The sequence below is a fragment of the Lacerta agilis genome, chromosome 1 (genome assembly GCF_009819535.1).
Source record: "Lacerta agilis isolate rLacAgi1 chromosome 1, rLacAgi1.pri, whole genome shotgun sequence".
NCBI classification, from domain to species: domain Eukaryota; kingdom Metazoa; phylum Chordata; class Lepidosauria; order Squamata; family Lacertidae; genus Lacerta; species Lacerta agilis.
This window is the reverse complement of record NC_046312.1, coordinates 122,745,610-122,765,927: the sequence shown is the minus strand read 5'-3', so window position 1 is coordinate 122,765,927 and position 20,318 is coordinate 122,745,610. Positions and strand designations below refer to the sequence as shown.

Below are 20,318 nucleotides of genomic sequence, written 5' to 3'. Positions count from 1 at the left end.
TTCTGGGTTTGCCGCATTCGCAACCCGAAAGTTACATTACCTGAAGGTAATGTAACCTGAGGGTCCACTGTATTATTAGCCACAGCTAGAGGCAGTAATGCATCTGAATGCCAGTTCCTAGAAACCACAGGGGGTTGGGTCCTCAATTAAAACTGGAGTTTGTAATTACCCTTATCTTGAGATCAGACCACTATATTTCATCTGGCATAACTTCACTGGCACTAATAAATAGATGCCAAGAAGTAACATGGATTGCTGCCATCTTTTTAAAGCAGAAAATTAAAGAAGTAAATCAGCAGAAGACAGATCTCATTAAAACAATTTGTTATTCACACACATAAGCAAGAGGTAAGCAATTCCTAGTACCTGGATCATTTTGGTGTGGAGCCCTTGCCCCATTTCTACACCACCGTAAGTCAGAAGCACGGACCCATCGGTATACAAATGAACCAGAGCAGCGCCCTACATTAAAAAAGAACACAAGGTTTGGCTCTGCACTTTGCATGAAATGAGCAGAAATGTTTTCAGTTGGGCTATCTTTATCAATCTAAAAGTGAAGAGCTATATATATTTTAAGGAAACGCTCTGCAGTGAAAGGTTAGGATTGCTGCTACAATCTGCTGCACTAGTGTTAGCAGCAGGACCAGCCCTATTATTAGGTCAGGGATGGGCAACCTCAGGCCAAGGAGTCAAATGCATCCCTCCAGGACTCCAAGTCCAGCCCTCCTGACTCTTCCCAAGCCACACCCAAACACAAGCTCCTAGCTGTCCATGTTTCACACCCTCCATGAGTGCTTCTCCCTTGCTGGAATAGGAATAGGAATAATTTTATTGGCCAAGTATCAATCGTACTTGGAATTTTGCTTCGACTACATTGCATTGTAAAGAAAATGTACCTCATACAAACACTATTCCCCTCACGATACAACAGCCCAACAAAGGAACCCCATACCACCAACTCGCACACAACTACAAATTCAACAGTTTGATGGCACAAGGGGAAAAACTATTCCTGTGCCTAGACGTTTTTGTGTATAGAGTCTTGTAACGACGTCTGGATGGAAGCAAATCAAACAGGTAATGATGACCAGGATGCGAAGGGTCTGCGACAATTCTCTCTGCTCTCTTCCTGGTTCGAGCAGCATAAAGTGTCTCTGTTGGAGGCAAACTAACACCAGTTACCCTCTCTGCAATTCTTACTGCTCGTTGGAGCCTCCTCTTATCCAGCTTAGAGGCTGTGCCATACCAGGCAGTAATAGAATTACAGAGAACAGTTGCAATGGTACCTCTGTAAAATTGGATCAACAATTCTTGGGGCAAATTAAATTTTCTTAGTTGTCGCAAGAAATACAATCTCTGGTGGGCCTTTTTAATAATAATATTGATGTTGCCTGACCAATTTAAGTTTTGAGAAATTATAGAGCCCAGGAAATTAAAGGACTCTACCACTACAACCATGTTACCAAGAATGGAAAGTGGCAGCGAGATGGGAGGGTGCTTTCTAAAATCGAATTATCATTTTCACTGTCTTTTGGGCATTTAGCACCAAGTTATTCCTACTGCACCTCGAAACAACATGGTTTACTTCCCGCCTATATGCAGATTCATCGTCCTCCCGGATAAGCCCAATGACTGCCGTATCACCTGCAAATTTCAAGATCTTAACTGATGGGTCAGTTGAGGTGCAGTCATTTGTGTATAAAGAATATGCCCTTGAATACTGATAACTCCTCTTGCTTGTTTGGATGGAAGATAGAAAAGGGTGTGTAGAAACTAGCCAATGGTCCAAAGATGAAATTCACATTTGTTGCTCTGTCAGCTTCTGCCTTTGGCCCTCCTCACCCGTGAAGGTTGACACAAGGGCTAAAAATTATTTCCTCATCCTTGCATCAGGCAGAGGGAAACAGCTCCCCCAGCCAGCAAATGCTGCAGTGGCAGAGAGAAGTGGTATAGGAGGACAGAGATACACGCAGCCTACCCTGCACCCCTAAACCAGTCTGCGGTCCTCATGTGTGATGGTGGACATTGCCTGCTCAGAAGTGCTGAAGTGAGCTTCCACTGCCAAATTTCTGTATGTGGAATTGGAAACGCACTGTCCTTGTGGACAGCAAAATGTCTCATGGCAGTCTTGAGCATGGTGTTGCTAGTCTGCTGGTGGTACACAGTGCTAGTAAAACTGCCATGTTGATGGTTCACCAGCAATGCAAGGATGATGATGATGATGATAGGAATGTCAAGTTTGCAGTGGGGGAAGAATGGAGCTTAGTGGGAATTCCATGCCTTCTAGGGGGTCAGTTGTAACTTGATAATACACAACTGAAAGCTGCAAAGGAGGCGGCATAAATAAAAAACCACTCCCATTTATGGTCCCCTCCCTGATAATTTATCTCCCTCCTTCCTACCTGCTCCTACAGTCAAAGCACAGGAAAGGATTACCAACTAACGCTGCTGCCAACCATGGCACACCTATCAGGAGCATGTCTGCCCTTGTAAAAGAACGTAGCTCACATTTCAAGTTGTGTGGCCAGGGGGATGCAAGTGGGAACTTGGGTGAAAGGGAGCACTTTTCAAAAACAAAACGGAAAACAAACAGCCAAAAATAATGATAAAATAGAATAAAAACAAGAAAGGCAGGTGAACAATGCTTGTCTTCTAGTACAGTGTCCAGAGAAACTGACCTGACCTAGGGAGCGTAAGCCAAATCCAACAGGAAACGTCATGGGAATAATGGCAATCCCTTTTTTCTTCCAGTAATTTTCCTTATTGAATTTATTCACAGCTTCTTTCCTGGTGTGATACATAGACTTCTCCATGCACTCATCCCAGCATCTGAGGAGGTTCTCCGGCTTGAGCTCTTGTTTATAAGCTGTCTGTCCGGTTTCTTTGTACATGTTTATTTCTCTAATCTGGAAGACAAGTATCTCAACAAACTGCAATACAGTGCCACATTCATAATGAGCTTTGGGAGTTAAGATGTATTTACCCAAAGCCAAACCTTATATAGATTTTTCTCAGCCTAGAGGTAGAATTGGGCCTATTTATATTTTACACCCACACACACTATTACCAGATCATAAAGAAAGTATTGTTAATGCTAGCATCAATACAAGCAAGGAACAATAATATTCAGGACACCTCAAAAACAGGATTCAGTCACACAAGGGTACTTAATTATATGACCAGGATCAATATATTTGAGAAAGCAAATTTTTCAACAGTGGGTTTCATCTACAGAAACCAAACAAGCCCATTTCTTATGCTACATTACAGCTGAAAGGGTCCCAAGAGTGGGGAGCAGGGGGTTGATAGCCTACCCCCCGCTAGAAAGCAAGAGGGCAATTAACCTATTCTGGGTAGTGAAACCAATGTTAGATGCCATGTTCTTATCTTCTACTGACACAGCTACATTTCTCTCAGCCTAACACTCCTTTCTGATAGGCTTTCTGAAAGTTCAGTCTCCCCAAAGTCCTGTGAAAAGTATCTTACAGTCCCTGGTTTATCTGAAATCTTCAAAAGTTAACCCTTTCTCCTCTGTGTACTCACGTCTCGTCTTTCTGGGAGTGCATAAGCTACTTACATCCAGCCTTCACTCTCACACCTCTTCCCAGAATGCCCTTTGCAACCATGTGCACTTTTTCATTCACTCTTAAAATTTCAGAACCATAGGCATGCAATTTCTCTTTCTCCCCACCCCCAATCTACCTGCTCTGGTAATAATCCACATCTGGCTGCAACACACGTTATCCAGGCTTCTGTAATGAGTCCTCCTTGCGGGAAGCCGAAGCCACGGAAAGCAGTGTTCGCTGGCATGTTTGTCTTGCAAGCACGAGCACAAGCTCGGATATTTGGGATCTTGTAAGAATGATTCAGTTTCAGCAGCATTATCTCTGAAACCTTCATTAAGGGAACATTAATAGCTGAGCATGAGAACAACAACAATAAGCGAGATCACTGGGGCCGTTTGCAACATAGGATGACCTTCTTCTAACACGGGCATTGCCCGCTCCCCCTCCCCTCATCAGGAACTCCTGAAGCTGTTGCCTCCATTTCTGCATATTGTTTTTGCAAGGAGAACCTAGCTGAGAAACTAGGATGGTTAGTGCTGTGCTGCTACTAGGTCTCTTGCTGAAACAAGTTCAGCAGAGGTTAAAACAGGCACAAGGAGAAGGACTGAATATAATGCGCAGAAATAAGAATGGGATCAAACAGGCAAGAAAGCAGCTAAGGTGCCACAATCAACTGAAGCAAATCAAAGCTAATGCCTATTGCTAAAGGGAGCCAGCGTATTGCTCCCCAGAGGTTGTTTGGTTGCAACACCCGCCATCTCCGAGAATGTGGAGGGCACCATGTTGACTTCCCCTGGCCTATTGACACTAGCCTCTTTTCACAAATGGGGGATGGGGACCGCACCAGCCATGCCCCAATGATGGCACATGTCTCGGGCCATGCCCCTCCACATGCCTTCAGGTGTATGCACGCTGGAGCTTCTGTTATGAAGATCAGGTAGTGTGTGACTGTAGCTAATGTGTATTCTGGAAAACGCACATTGCCAAAATATCCCAAGTCTGTCTGCACTCAGCTATTTATGGTGAGTGCCATGCCATACATTTATATTAAAAAGCCACTGGGCGAGTTGAACATTTTCACTGGTTTGTATGTGTGTGTATATTTGTTTTGGATTTAATTGTTGACCTTTCTTGTTTTATCTAACCTAATTTACTTGTTGAAACATTGTAAACTGAACTCCTGCAACTGGATGGGTCATAATGTAACATATAGCAACTAAGGAAACAGAGGCTTTTTTTAAAATCACCCTAGATAAGTAAATTGCATTCATCCTCATAAGAGCTGCCCTTTCCCCCACTGTTCTCATAGAAAGGGGGTGTTTTGTTCATTTTCCTATTGTACAACATGAAAAATCATTCCGGTGAAAACATACTCACCAGAACAGAATCATCAGTGGTGCATCCTCCATTCATGTACAAATTGATATCCAAAGCCATGATTCTGCCATCACTCATGAAGCCAACCTAAATTGGATCAATGAAAGGACAGGCTACTTGGAGCTTAATGTCCCGGTACTTTCCACTTATCTATTATTTAAATGGAACTGCAGCAAAATATAGTCTCTTGTGGGAGGGGTGTTGTTCAGGGTTTTTTTTTGGGGGGGGGCTGCTGCACATTTTTTCTATCTTTATTTTAGATCTTGTGATTTACCGTATTTTTCTGTGTATAAGACTGTATTTCCCCCCTATTTTTTCAAGTTTAAAATCGGGGGTCTTCTTATACATGGATAGTGCATATGGGGGATTTCTTTATTTGGAGTCCCAAAAAATAGGGGTCGTGTTATACACAGGGGCGTGTTACATGGAAAAATACGGTATTTTGGTTGTTTTTTTAGTTATGTATTTTTTCATGTTGTAAGCCACCTTGAGCATGGATTGAACTGTGGAAAGGCAGCATACAAATAAAATTATGTATGAACAAAAAAAAACATTCAGTTAAAAGGATAGCTTTCCCTGCAATAAACACAGAAGGTGAGGCCAAATCTCTTCCTATTTTCACTGCAATGTTGACCACAGGCAGATCCAGTTATTTCATTATAATTATATCCTTTTGAAAGTCGCATTGAGAGGTGAGAAGAGGAATATAACATTTTAAAATAGGGCAATATTTAAAGCATTTACATAGCACTTCACAAGGTTCAGAGTGCTTCAAATACATTGAAAGAGTTTGGATGATTAGACTGAGATATGAAACAGCCTTTCGCTGATCCTTCATAGAAGCCACCGAATAAACCTAGAGGTCTTAATTGTCCTCTTTGCAAACACTCTTTGAACACTCCTCATCATACCATTTCAAAAACTGAGTCACATTGAATGTTTGAGCTGAATGTAGCAGCAGCAGCAGAGTCCATCTCTGCCATATGTGGATCATTCACACATCTCCAATGTGACTATGCTTGTAGATGTGCAGTCCCTTCTCCAGGCAACTGGCAAGCATGCCTTTGCAGTTTCTTGTCCGCATGGGAGATATGCTATTTGCAGATGTTGCAAATGAGTGGCAGAACACATGTGGGTAGATACGTTTTCCATAACCGCGTTCCTTGAGTGCAACGAAGAATGCCAACAAAGTTTGAAGAGGACTGAAGGACATCTAGTAATGTGAGCCTGTGACTTTCTACTTTCACAGCTCAGCCTCTGAGGCACTATGCTACATGTGTGGCATTCACAATTGATGCAAGTGCGTTGTTCTATGTACACATTATTTGCAAGATGAGAAGCAGGAAAAATTTCCGGCACACAGGTTAATTCTGCTGCTTACTTTATATTTGCCGATGGTTGGGTGACGGCCTCCGGTGATTAACATGTCAGTGCTTCTGTCTAGAACACAGCGAACTGCATGGCCTGTCCTGAAAACCAAAGAAGAAGAAGAAGAAGAAGAAGAAGAAGAAGAAGAAGAAGAAGAAGAAGAAGAAGAAGAAGAAGAAGAAGAAGCAAAGTAGAGAGTGACAATAGGCACCTCCTGTCTGTTACAAAGAGAGCTGCCCTGACCTGTTAGGCAATTCAAACTACTGCCTCGGGCGGTAAAACTCAATGAGTGCCACTGCAATACTTATGTAATCATCAAACAGATTTCAGGTTTCTGCTAAATGCGGGAGATATCAGAGGAAAGAAGCACAACACTCAGTAGTTTAAAAAGTTAAGCACTTTAACACTCTAGGCTATGGTTACCAGATTTTTTTCAAGGAATCCGGGGACACTTAAAAAAAATAATCTGGTAACCATAGCCTAGAGTGTTCAAGTGCTTAACTTTTTAAATTGCTGAGTGTTGTGCTTTTAAGCTACTGTGCTCCTTTGAGGTTGTATTCACTGGAGTCTGCTGCTGTTTTCACTGTGCTGTTCTTTTTAATCTGGCAAAGTTCCTATCATATTGAATTACACTGCATTTTTTATTTAAATTGTAAACTGCCCTAGGAACTCTATAGTGCTTCTGGTGTGGAATATAAATGCAGCAAATAAATTTATCAGTAATCCTTTGGATGCTTGTCTTTCCAACTTGGAGCATGTTTCAGCATTTTATTCACATGCTACCATCTAAGGAAATAGTTCCAGTACAGATCTTGCACATACCAAGCGCAAACGCACAGAGAATAGCTATTATCATGGCTGCAATCCAGAGGAGATAAAACTTTTAAATTAAATGTGCTTAATAAGTACATTATCTTTTTTAATAAAATGAAAAACTTAATCAGGTAGCAAGCCCCAGTCCCTTAATGTGGCTTCCTTCTCAGTAAACATGAACAGGCTTGCAATGTGAATTCCCAACATTAGCATGCAATGTGAAATCCCAACATTAACTATCATTTATGGTGATGGGAATGGTAGTCCAAAACCTCTGGAAGGTGTACACTGGCTACCCCTGGCCTATGCAGTTAGCAGGCATGGCAAAAAGTATAAATCCCTTTGCTTAAAAAAAGAATAAGGGCAATTGATCTCACCTTGGTAACACGGCTATATTTTATGAGGTACAAAAAAAGTAATCACAACAAAAACGCTAAACATACACAGCTTTTTGAAATTTAATTTTGATCATTAGCTGAGTATGTCCAGTACCAGTGAAATACATCTCTTGCCACTAAAATCTGAAATGGTGGCTTTGTATCCAAAACACAGCCTTTCTTCGAGATATGCACCACTTGCACAACAGCCCATTGCTTTGGGCTACAACAGACATCCTGTCATTACCTATTTCAGTGAGTCACGGTGCTACTGTCTCAACAGAGGCGCTGTTGGTCTCAGCACAGTATGGCAAATCATATATACCTCCTCTACATTTGCCAAGAGTTTTATGACAATTCCTTCCTGGCATTTAAATCCATCCAATGCTACTTTAAGTATCAAAATAGATAAAGTTCAGTTTCTAAAAGCTTGTTGACTGTGTTTCAATTAGCAGCTGAAAATGGGATGGATGTTTCACCCGCCTAATTCATTATTTCATTTCCCATCCCCTCCAATTCCACTGCTTTGACAGACAACTTCATGAGCTATCGTATACACACACACGCACACGCACACGCACACACACACACACACACACACACTTACTTCTTAGCTGCCACAGCTGCAACACACGACAGAATACTTGTTTTCAACAGTTTTCCACCAAAAGCGCCTCCAATTCGTTTCACATGACACATGATCCTATTGCCTGAGATGCCTAAACAGGAGGCCACCATTTCCTGCACAAAACCAAATATTTTATTATGCCGGTACAATCAGAGGTGTCTCAAATTCAGAACAACACATAGGTTAAAAAAGTAAAAGGGGGGAAAAACACCTTTCTAAATCTTGGACCAACAGAAATACTTCAGAGGCTGCTTGTTTTTCTCCTAAATCTTCTCCAAAAGTGACTGAACATTAGCAGAATCAGGCAAGGCACCAGCTTTGGTATAAATGCAAATCAATCATAGCTGAAGGCTTACGTGAGTCTATTGTTTCCTACCTGCGGAAAGCAATTTACCAACCATGATCCAGAAGTCCCAGAGCTTTTAAGAGTCAGGGTTTTGGGGCTTGTTTGGAATTCAATAAATTACTGTGGGTGCCACAAAATACCCATTTCACAGTAGAAAAATCGGCAGTGCTCAGAACACCCCAAAGGCAAAACAACTACCCCTCCAATAAAACATAGGCAAAAGAAGAAGCAAGCAGGCAACCAACAGTTCCTTCCCACCAACAAAAACACGTCTCAAACCCTCAATCAAACAGTACAGTAGTAAACAAACTGGGAGGGCCAGGAGGCCTTAGAAGGTGCCAAGGAGGATGTCTGAGGGTAATATAGTGGCCATGTGCACCACAATGGGGGCCTCAACAGTAACCCTTTGAGCCACCATGGAAAGTAGGCCAGTGTTATTATCTCACAATTACTGTGAGGCAGGCGGGGGGCTGAGAGTGGGTGTGAGAGACTTGCCTAAAGCCACAAAGCGAGTTCATGAGTAAGGCAAGTCCTGAGCAGGCTCACAGCTTGTTCTCGTAACCACTACTCTGTGCTGCAGAATAGCTAAGCTCAGATAAAATGTCAAATCCTCAAGCCCAGCCCTCCCGTATCTATAATAATCATCAGGTGCCAATCTTAACTGGGGAAGGGGGGGGCGGGAAGCTGAAAGTTTCTCAGGCTTAGCCTTTTGCAACTCTCCGGGGGCAAAAGCTGTTGCAGAGTAATGGGGTGCTATCAAGTATGCCTTTCTCAATTCCAGCCTTGATCTGATTTGATCCTTTAGGGTTTCATGATGAAAAAGGCAGTGGCACAACAGCGTTTTCTTTGCTGCTTTGGACTGGTGATGCAGAAATTGCTCTTCCTTCACAAAATGTTAGAAGCCCAGAACCAGGCATAAGAAAGAACCCATTCTGCAGCTCCTCTCCAGGGTAGCATCCTGATTTCCAGGTAGCAGCAAAATATCAGTAGGAGCCCATAAGAGAGGAAGTGATATGCTGAGCCCAATAAATGTAGGGCTTTAAGACACAGAGAACGTAGCTGTCACTTGTGCAACATGTTATGAGATAGCTCTCTTAACCTGTACAAATGCTGGGTGCTGGGTGGACACAAACAAGTTCATTTCTTTATCCTCTCCTGTTGGAACAGCAAGAATGCTCTGAGTCTCCATATAAAAGTGCTCCTGTCCACCAACATGGATCTCGCCTGTTTCAAAAAGAGAACACCTTAAATCAGTACATCCAAAAGTGTGCAGCCTGGCTTTCTTGAGACTGGGAAGAAAGTGGATGAAAAGCCACACTGCATTGTGCATAATTGTAGACAAATGTTCATTTTTGCAATCTTAGAAATGCCAAGCCTAAAACCGCCTAGTATCAAGGGCACCAGTAAGAAAGGATGCAGATGTTGCACTTCTCTATGGCAGAAATTATGAGGCACAGCTAATCAGGTGTGCCTTTAAAAGTTTGCCTGTACGCAGAAGTTAGAAATTAATGCCTGTGTGAGAATTAGCGTTAAGCACCTGCATTCCTAGGAGGTATATATTCAAATCAAACAAATAGCTGTTTCTGACATTATATGGTGCATTAACTATATTTGCAAGTTTGGGAGGCATGGATTTGTATTGTGTTCAGTCCAAGTGCACTGACGAGTGGGGTGTAATAATAATAATAATAATAATAATAATAATAATAATAATAATAATAATAATAATTTATTATTTATACCCCGCCCATCTGGCCGGGTCTCCCCAGCCACTCTGGGCGGCCTCCAACAAATACCAAAATACAATACAAAGTCACCATTTAAAAACTTCCCTAAACAGGGCTGCCTTTAGGTATTTTCTGAATGTCAGGTAGTTGTTTATTCCCTTGACTTCTGAAGGGAGGGCGTTCCACAGGGCGGGCGCCACTACCGAGAAGGCCCTCTGCCTGGTTCCCTGTAGTTTTGCTTCTCACAGTGAGGGAACCGACAGAAGGCCCTCGGCGCTGGATCTCAGTGTCCGGGCTGAATCAGGTACAAGGAGCCTTTAGATTTACAGGTGTTGCTGAACTTCCAGCTCCCATCATCATTGGTAATGCTTGCTGTGGCTGATGGGAGTCTCAGTTCAGCCACATCTGGAGGGCCAAATGTTCCCCACACCTGCTGCAAATGGTGGGGTGTCTGTTCTGTGGCTTTCACAGTAAGGTTTTGAATCAGCAGGCTGCGATTTACCTTCAAGTACATGGTCGACGACTTTAAATGCTTCATCCACATTTCCCCGTTCTAGTTTTCTCTGTGGTTCAAAGAATGAATTGTGCTCTATTGCCTCCTGCAGCAACAGAAGAGACATACACCTAAGCTCAGCACCATACCTGTTTATTTTGAACAAACTACCAGCATCCCTTGATATTTAAACTTTTATGTGTTGTAAATATTTAATATAGACATGCCTGAATAGACAATTTACAGGGCACGCTGTGGTGCAGTAAAATCAGGAGCAACAATGAGTATTGTGACACCTGAAAGATTAACCAAGTCAATTGTGGCATAAGCTTTTGTTTACTAGAGTCTGCTCCATAAAATGCAATCAAGCTTATGGCACAAAACAGGATGTCTCAGTTTTTAAAGTGCCACAGTGTTATAACAGACTGACTACCAATATGGAAATCAGTAAAATCCAAATATCTGGTTGTAAGCCTACTAGGCCCTACAATGGGACTAGATTATCTTAAATCAATGTAATTTGAATTAACTGGGTTGTGGACTGAATCAGACACCTGGAATTTTAATAGAAATAACTAGTAGTACAAATAAATAGCTTTTATCACAGCAGCAATTAAGAAAAGGCTGTTCTTTACCTCTATGGTCAGGATCACAGGTTCTTGAAGTTCATACTGTATTTTCACTTTTGCAGCTGCTTGTTTAGCATGAACATCTGAATCTGCTACCACTGCACAGACAATCTGACCCACACAAGTCACCTGAAAACCAGAGAAAACCAGTGTCTTAACTTTTGGACACGCATATACCACAGAAAGCTGATGAAACTGCAGTAAGCCCACAACTTACACACATTTAACTTGTGTGCATTCAGCTTTACACATGTGGTAATTTTAAAAATAAAAAAGAGGCAGAAATCTGGGGGAAATGACTCTGGCGATCCCACCTGCCACTGAACCCAGGTGGAATCCACACACCCATAAAAATCATTCTGAAAATGCTTTTTAAAAAAGCATTTTTAAAAATACAGTCGTACCTCTGGTTACGATCGCTTCAGGTTGCGTTTGTCACGGGATATGAACACGCTGAACCCAGAAGTACCGGAACGGGTTACTTCCGGGTTCGGCAATTCGTGCATGCGCAGACACACAAAATGACACCACGCACATGCGCAGAAGCGCCAAATCGCACCACACACATGCGCAGATTCAGGTTGCAGACCTTTCAGGTTGCGAACAGGGCTCTGGAACGGAACCCGTTCGCAACCAGAGGTACCACTGTATATTGATTTTTCCACAAGGCTCACCATCGCAATCTAGTGTCACATTTTATATTGCACTTAAGACCATTTTATTTGCAGCTGTATAGCTGAGGCTCCAGTGTGTTAGACTATACATTGTGATTTTGGTTTTAGTCATTATCACCAGAATGTAACCCCTGCATAAGTAGTGGGCTTACTGTACATACATATACAAAGTTATCTCTTTTTATATAAAAAGTGTGTATTCTAAACCTCAGCACAAATATTTAAGTTGGTTCAATATTGGCTCCACAATGATGCACAACTAACTTGTATAATTAACATAGCAAGTCAGTGGTTTGCTGGTTGCACATTGGTGCACAAACCAAACTGTGGGATCTGCATAATTTCAGGAGCTAGTTGAAAGCTGAACTTTCCCCAGCTGTCCCACACTTTATTTTCATTAGCCAGGCATGAAGTGAGAGACAGTGTGAAAATGTACTCTGTGAATGAAGCCCAGTCAAGAAACTGTCACACACTGTCCCTGGCAGGGGAATATTATAGACAAACGAAGATAAAAAGTGAGACAAATCAGTGAACACTTAAATAATAATGAAATAGAAACAAATATTCAAACAAAAAACAAAGTATATATACAATGGAGAATGAGTCAATTCTTATTTAGATAAAGAAAATTAAATTCAATAGTTAAAAAAGAACTGTTGATGATTAAACGTGGCATACCTTTTCTCTGGCAAACACAATATCTGGGACATCATAGTTATAGAACTCATTAGTTGCTGGGACATCCTGAACTGAAACGATATCAACTACACCTGACACCTTGAGAGCTTCTGAAGGATCAATTGATCTGCAAGAAGCAGTGCAAGCAAGTTAACTAACAATAAGAGCAGAAACAATTATTCACAGATTGCTGGGACAAGGGGGGTGGGGAGAAAATGAGGATGAGATGGGCCAAGGGGACATTGGGCTGGCGAAGACTAAAGGGGCTAGGGGACTGGGGTTGGGAAGCAGTGGGATGTGTCACTTCGACACTGAAATGGAGATGGGGCTGGTAAGGAAACTGGGGGGGGGGAGGGAAGGGGGGAGCGTACTCTGTATGTCCCTCATATTTGAGTTACATGCAGCTATTCCACATCATGGTTATTTTGTATTGTTTTTACAGTGTTTTCCGTTTTATTGTACTTGAATTTATTGTTATACACCACACCTTCTTATCTTATAAGACCAGGTGGCATATTGTTGTTGTTTAGTTGTCTTAGTTGTGTTCGACTCTCCATGACCCCATGAACCAGAGCATGCCTTGGAAACTCTCACTTTCTTCTCAAGGCTTCTCCTTTTTTATCTCCATGGAGTTTTCTTGGCAAAATACTGGAGTGGTTTGCCAGTTCCTTCTCCAGGTGGATCACATTTAGTCTAAACTCTCGGCTATGACCTGTCCGTCTTGGGTGGCTCTGTACGGCATAGCTCATAGCTTCTTGGAGTTATTCAAGTCCCTTTGCCACGACAAAGCAGTGATTCAAGAAGGGGCAGGTGGCATACACACACACACACACACACACACACACACACACAACATAGTTTTCTATATTGCAGCACATACAGAATCTTTGCATGGGGTTTAGAACTGGTTACTAAAGCCAAGAAGAGTTCTTCATCAACGGCACGAATGTCATCACAATAAATAGCTTCCCCTGTGGCGTGTTTAGTACCGGCCTGGTGCATGATTGGACGTCCTACGGGATCTTGAGGAAGCTGTCCTGTCTCCACATCCTTTTTAATTAAAAAAAGAAAGAAAAGGAAACCACAAATCAAATACAAAAAAGTCAAGACGACCCTTTGCTTTAGCTTCTTTTTCTTTTTAATGCCAACTACTTCTCCTTTCTGGATCCAGGTGGCACTCTGGGTTAAACCACGGGGTGAGCTCCTGTTGCTCGGTCCCATCTCCTGCCCACCTAGCAGTTTGAAAGTACGTCAAAGTGCAAGTAGATAAATAGGGACTGCTCCAGTGGGAAGGTAAATGGCGTTTCCGTGCGCTGCTCTGGCTCGCCAGAAGCGGCTTTGTCATGCTGGCCACATGACCTAGAAGCTGTCTGCGGACAAACGCCGGCTCCCTTGGCCTATAGAACGAGATGAGCGCCGCAACCCCAGAGTCGGACACGACTGGACCTAATGGTCAGGAGTACCTTTACCTTTTATTTCTCTTTTCTACAATCCAACCCCCCCCCCTCAATTGCAACCACAATGAGATAAACTGCATCCTAAACTGTAAGGAAGAGAAATCAGGGCTTATGCACACTATGTTTTAGTTCAACTCTTTCAGTCAAGCTAGCGCCAAACTTTTACCTAATACTTTTACCATAACATGCAAGTGAATGAGACTTCTACCTAGCACGAAAGTAGACTTGTGTTTCCCTTGGCTTCCATAGTCCTTCAATATATAGACTAAAAAAGCTGAAATCAATGACTCTCTGGAACACCTCTCATTCCACCTTGGAAATAGCTCACTAATCTAACAAAGCTCACTGACCTGACAAAGAAAGCTAAGATAACAAGGATCGAATTCTAAGCAGGCAGAAACAGCTTAACACTTAGAGAAGTCAAAGCCTGGTATTACAAAAACCCCTCAAAATCATTGTTTTGAAATAATGTGTTCTGTGTAATAGAGCAGTACTAAAGTAATTCTACTCACCTGATACTTTTGCATACTCTGTGGCATTTTTGTATGGAAACTTTCAAGGGCACTTGCATAATTTTCTGGGATATCAGGATACTGAGTAGGATACTGTAAGAAGATGATTTGTCACATATTATTTTTTAAAAAGGAGACATTTAATTAAAACCCATTTCTCAAGTTAACATGCACACAGACACGTACCTCCCCACACACATTTACATGTAATTCAGTTAAATAAGTTTTTGAACGTTTAAAAATAAACTATACCACGTTCCTTGTAAAAAGGGACAGAATCCAAAAATGAGGATATGTGCAAGCGTGTGTGGAAGAATAGTGGATTTTCTCTTTTTATAGGCACTTCATTGGTCATTGTGAGAAGATGATGTCAGACTTAGAGGGGCCTTTGGTCTGATCTAGTAGCAGAGACATAGAAATGTAACCTGGGGCAAAACAAAGTCTCAAGACTTCCCCTTCCTCCAAATGCTATCAGAAGAAAATGCAGCATGGAATATCCACAAACTAAATGCCTTATATAGTTTAGTGAATTCCAGGCTCAACATCTATTACATTCACCTTCCAACCTCTAGAAATTATAATTATAAATAAAAAATACTCCCAAGACAACAACAACTAGGCAGATTGGGACGCAACTTCTAAAATAACTTGGCAGGCTGCCCACCCTGAGACTGCTCCCTTCAAATTCCACACAGAAACGGAACTGAATTATGTAAGCATGTAGGCATGCTAATGTCATTTACCTAACACTTTGACTTTATGAATCAGGTTTATGAATCAGGCTGGTCACATATAAACTGCAAAACAGAAATCAATACAAATCAAAATTACCATTATCTTCAGTGACTGCAACACCTCCAAGTAGAATTTGAAGATGAAACTAACAATGAGAGTTCTTCTGTACTCCACTTTACCACCTGGAGCTGAACTTGGGAGAATAATTTCTTGGAGGACCGCTCTGCAAGCTTCATCCAGCATCTGCCCATCCCAAGGTCTGGAAAAATAAATAATTATATATACTCAGTAAGCAGGCAAACTAAACAGTAGTTGTATATCTACTATTAGAACAACAGTAGTTGTATCCTTACTATTCATTTCCTATAGGATCACAGCTCAAATGCACAGGACTGTATTCAGCATAGCACAGTGGTACAATCTCCCACTCTCCATAACTCTGTCCGGGGGGGGGGGGCGTTCACTCAACCCCACAGAGCAGATTTGGAGACAGAGCAAAGCATACATGGGAGGAATAATCGCCTTGCACTAGCACAAAAATAGTGCCCAGGGTTTTGAACATGAAGTTTTTATTCCAATGGGCTATCTCAGTAAAACATAAATTAGATTCTTAATGGGTGGAAGACTTAAAACATGCATCCTGCAGCACACTGTTATTGTACATCAAGGGGAAAAAGCAGATTCACTATTCCAATGGGGATTGATATTTTGGGGTGCTTTAGTTATGAGTATCTTCCTTTGCTATGAAGTAAGTGGATTTGATTTCTGTAATTTGGTGTGTACAATATACAGCTTACAAAAAGGACCCCCATACCAAGTTTCAAACCGTATGAACTCCAGTTTATTTTTTAAAAGACTTTATGTAGCTAGCTCTCCTAAGTACTGTGGTAAATTTGGAGGTCAGAACAATCCTAGAGGGCTAGAACCAAGGAGTCAGGCTGCATATGTTTTTCAACTCTTTTAATTACTGTTTCTTCAGTTCCACTTCAAAATAAGACTAGACTAGAGTAAGTATAGCCTGTCCACCAAATCTAGTTAACGCAAACAGTGACAACTTCATTAACTAAGGATGGTATTCAACTAAGTTTTATTCAGTGTAGACCCACTGAAATTAACGAACTTGACTAGTTAGGTCCATTAATTTCCATGAGTCTACCCCCTAAGAGTGCAGGAAGTAATGGCATATGCTAACTTATATGCACAGATGCAAATTTAGAAATAACTGCTAAGATACTCAAGGCAACTGACAATCATTAAACATTGCATGCATGCATGCATATTTTTTAAAAAAATACATCATAAATTTAAAATGCTTAAAATATGCAGAAAATACAAAATGATTTCACAAGATGGCAGAACTTGTTTAACTCTTGGTACTGAACTGCTTGCCCACTTGTGAGCTTGTGTGATCAAACACGAACAGAATGGAAAAGTAAAGATAGTTCCATTGTGTTGCTTAATCCAAAAGGAATTCTGAAGAACAATAAGGTCTGAAATATTCTTACAACCTATTTTATATAGAGAGTAATTTGTCTATTTAATTGCTGCATGTCAAGCATTTATCCGGCAACAATATGATTTTAGTTTTTGAGAACTCACAGCTTATCTAGACGCATCTTCCTTAGGAAATTGCTACCACTGAGGTGAGCTTTCAGTCTAAAAGGTGTCAATGCTACAGGAAATCATAATAGTACCTTCCAATGAGCGCCTGGCATGTTTGCTTGGCAGCAACTGTAGTGAAGCCAACACCTCCATAACAGATGCGGAAGTCCCTAATGATGTTGCCGTCTTCTTCAAAGACAACCCTCATCCCTGCTGTAACAATAGGTAAAGCATTTTCCCGCCTCGGAGCTTGTCGAAACGCTGCTACAAACTCACCCTGAAAAGGGATAGGAATCAGAATAAAAAAGAGAGATTAAACAAAATAGAAAATTCTTTCCAGTAGCACCTTAGAGACCAGCTGAGTTTGTTCTTGGTATGAGCTTTCGTGTGCATGGAACAAACTCAGCTGGTCTTTAAGGTGCTACTGGAAAGAATTTTCTATTTTGTTTCGACTATGGCAGACCAGCATGGCTACCCACCTGTAAAGAGAGATTAGTTGGGCTACAACATTTTGAAATGCCACCTTTTATTACAGGACATTCCACAGCAGCACTCACAACCTGACCACTGAAAACTGGGAGAAAGGTTTTTCCTAATTCTCCCCTGGATCATATTCAAATCTAAGTTTACAAGGTTGTATTCCTCTTATAGCAGTTGCAGATCGCCTTCGTGCCTTAGATTAAATTTGGAGGCTACTACTATATATTCTCCCCTACATGCTGCAGTCAGTTTGATTCCAATTTTTCACAGCAATCTGGATAGAGTATGGGGAGAGCAGGGTCCACACTACAGATGGTTCAAAGCCCTGGAGCTCTTGAAGCAAGAGGCATAGCCTCTGGGCAAGGATTGGCAAGTCCCATTAAGAAAGCAATTTGCCCTTGCGGTCCCCTTTTAAGACTGTTCACGTATTTATGAATGTATCATGTTCCAGTCCCAAACAAATCTGAATGTTGCAAAGACATTGACATTTGCCAAAATATGCACGTTGTGGATTGTCATCTAATGTGCCCCCCCCCATTACCAATCTTAAAGCAAAATGAAAGTTTGCTGACCTTCCTGGAATGTGGGATTTTAACAGACACTAGGATCTCCTCTGGTTGCAGGGTATTGTTTCCAAGTCCATCAGCAAAAAGGTCACTGAAAGGAACTTGTCGCAGCCTCCCTAACAGAGAACATTAACATCCATATAAATGGAAAATAAATACTAAGCACTTTAAAGAGATTACAGAGTGATCATTTTGGCTTGGCTGGCATGGAAATTTTTGGACTAGTTATGCATGCAGACTGCAGAAACTCAAAGCAATTCCGTTGGGTTTCTTGCTTGGGTGGCAGGAGTGATCACTTTCTCATCACCCCCTATAATTATTAAAGAAGTGTGCCAGAGCTAAGTCAGAATGCTTTTGGGAGTCTCACACCTTTGCATTTTAATATATCTACCTAAACTTGTAAGGGTGCAAAGATGTTACACAGTTAGGGCCGTAGCTCAGTAGTAGAGCATCTGCTTTGCATACAGAAGGCCCCAGATTCTGTCTCTGGCATCTCCTGGTAGAGCTGCAAATGAGCCCTGTCCAAACCCTGAGGAGTCGCTGCCTGTCAGTATTAGCAACATTGAGCTAGCTGGACCAATGTCCTGATTCCGTATAAGGCAACTTCCAATGTTCCCCAGCTGCTTTGCAAATAACATATGCAAAGTACCAGAAACATGTGTGCATACTTGCCACACGTCTTCTCATCATAACAGAAGTGTGCCTTGCCCATGAGATTTTGCAGTCAACCAACTAAGCCTGGTTCGTGAGATAGCACACCTCGGGTTATGTACCGTCCTCCTTACAAACGCTTCAGGTAATGAGCTCTGCTAACCAGGAGGTAGATGGTCCTAGTAGCGAACTTTACCCTGGGATGCAAGCGGAAGTCATACGCCAGTGGCGTGACGGCAGCAGGAGGCCCCATTAGCGAAAGCGCGCCTCAAGAACGGTTTCAGGTTAAGAATGGACCTCTGGAATGAATTAAGTCCGTAACCAGAGGTACCACTGTAATAAGATCTTCATTCCAGTCCTCACTGAGATATCTGCTTATTTGTAAAAAGAATACACTGGCACCTTAGAGTTCCTTATTGAGAAAGGGATTAGAGTGAAAAGAACAAAAATATGATGAAGGCTGCAACTCCATACACATTCACCTGGGGAAAGTCCCATTGAATTCAAAGGGCCTTACTTTTGAGTAGACATGTATAGGATTGCACTACATAGCTTACACTCCCTGTGCCGATTAAAGGAAGAAATATCCTCACAAGCAACTATCATGGCCACAGCCTTATCCCTAGCTCCCTCAAGGGCACAGGCCTGCAGTTGGCTTCCCAGGGACCTACAATGTGTTGCAAATACATAAAAGAGATTTGGAAGGTTTGGATAATACCGAGTGTGATGGTAAATTGAGAATGCATTTGGTCCTACCTTGTGATGCCACAATGAGGATACAGTTGCTAACTGCTAGAATAGGATTGATGTCAGATGTTGAACTTCTGTTTATGATATTTCCTCCAAAGGACTAAAAACAAAAAAGGGGGGGGGGAGGAAAAATGCAGTTTCAAAACAGAAAACCGCAACACTTACAAAATCAACGTTAACAAATTAAACTGGAAAATATTTGTTTCTCAGTTAACAGTAATCCAAGGTAAAATTTGTAAAAATGTTTCAATTAAGGAAACATACAGCCACGTTTCGGATCTGCTGTCCACCCAGAGTTTTTAATTGTTGCAAAAGAGCAGAGAATATCTTGGTTTTCTCTGCTGGAAGTTTTGAGACCGCATCTGTCAGGATGTTTTTCACTGCAGTCAGGCTACAGGCAGCTCCTAGTATTAGTCCTGAAAAGAGTAAAACACAAGAGCAAAACACATGCTGGAACTGCTTTTTCAGAGCTTATCAAGGGACAAAAAAATAACTGTTTAATGGAGCACAGTGTGCACTTTCAAACTGATCCCACTGCTCTTAAAACCATTAGCAGGGCCCAAAGATAGAAAACAAAGTTTACTGACCATCTTCTGTGCGTTCCACAACATACAGATCCAATATTCTAGTGGGCGAGATGATAAGTGGATGAAATACACCTTTAAACTTCATATCAAGTCCTAAAGGGTAGACGATAACAGTGAAAATCAGGAGGAAGGGGAATGTTGCTTGATTGCAATTTAAACCTTTGAAAATATTTGTTTATAAAAATTGTGAACCGCTTTTCCTACTCACAGATTGGATATGCAGTACTCTAAAGCTAGTAACAATCTAGAAAATGTTTTAAAAGTAGAGAAAATCCAGTAACGTAAAAATGCTGCACTTAAAA

General features: G+C 41.6%; 1 protein-coding gene across 1 annotated transcript in view; it reads right to left on the bottom strand.

The window, feature by feature from the left end:
• The window catches only part of AOX1 (aldehyde oxidase 1), a 40,965-nt gene that overhangs the window by 10,272 nt on the left and 10,375 nt on the right, over nt 1-20,318 (bottom strand). The window contains exons 10-27 of the mRNA XM_033169366.1: nt 20,017-20,109; nt 19,694-19,845; nt 19,436-19,529; nt 18,035-18,144; nt 17,075-17,259; nt 15,477-15,639; nt 14,646-14,738; nt 13,557-13,726; nt 12,677-12,803; nt 11,331-11,453; nt 10,705-10,801; nt 9,575-9,699; nt 8,109-8,242; nt 6,325-6,412; nt 4,944-5,030; nt 3,703-3,894; nt 2,679-2,906; nt 367-462 (exon numbers count right to left, since the gene is read on the bottom strand). Coding sequence (XP_033025257.1) covers nt 367-462; nt 2,679-2,906; nt 3,703-3,894; nt 4,944-5,030; nt 6,325-6,412; nt 8,109-8,242; nt 9,575-9,699; nt 10,705-10,801; nt 11,331-11,453; nt 12,677-12,803; nt 13,557-13,726; nt 14,646-14,738; nt 15,477-15,639; nt 17,075-17,259; nt 18,035-18,144; nt 19,436-19,529; nt 19,694-19,845; nt 20,017-20,109 — 2,357 coding nt within the window. The remainder of the gene's footprint in view (nt 1-366; nt 463-2,678; nt 2,907-3,702; nt 3,895-4,943; nt 5,031-6,324; nt 6,413-8,108; nt 8,243-9,574; nt 9,700-10,704; nt 10,802-11,330; nt 11,454-12,676; nt 12,804-13,556; nt 13,727-14,645; nt 14,739-15,476; nt 15,640-17,074; nt 17,260-18,034; nt 18,145-19,435; nt 19,530-19,693; nt 19,846-20,016; nt 20,110-20,318) is intronic.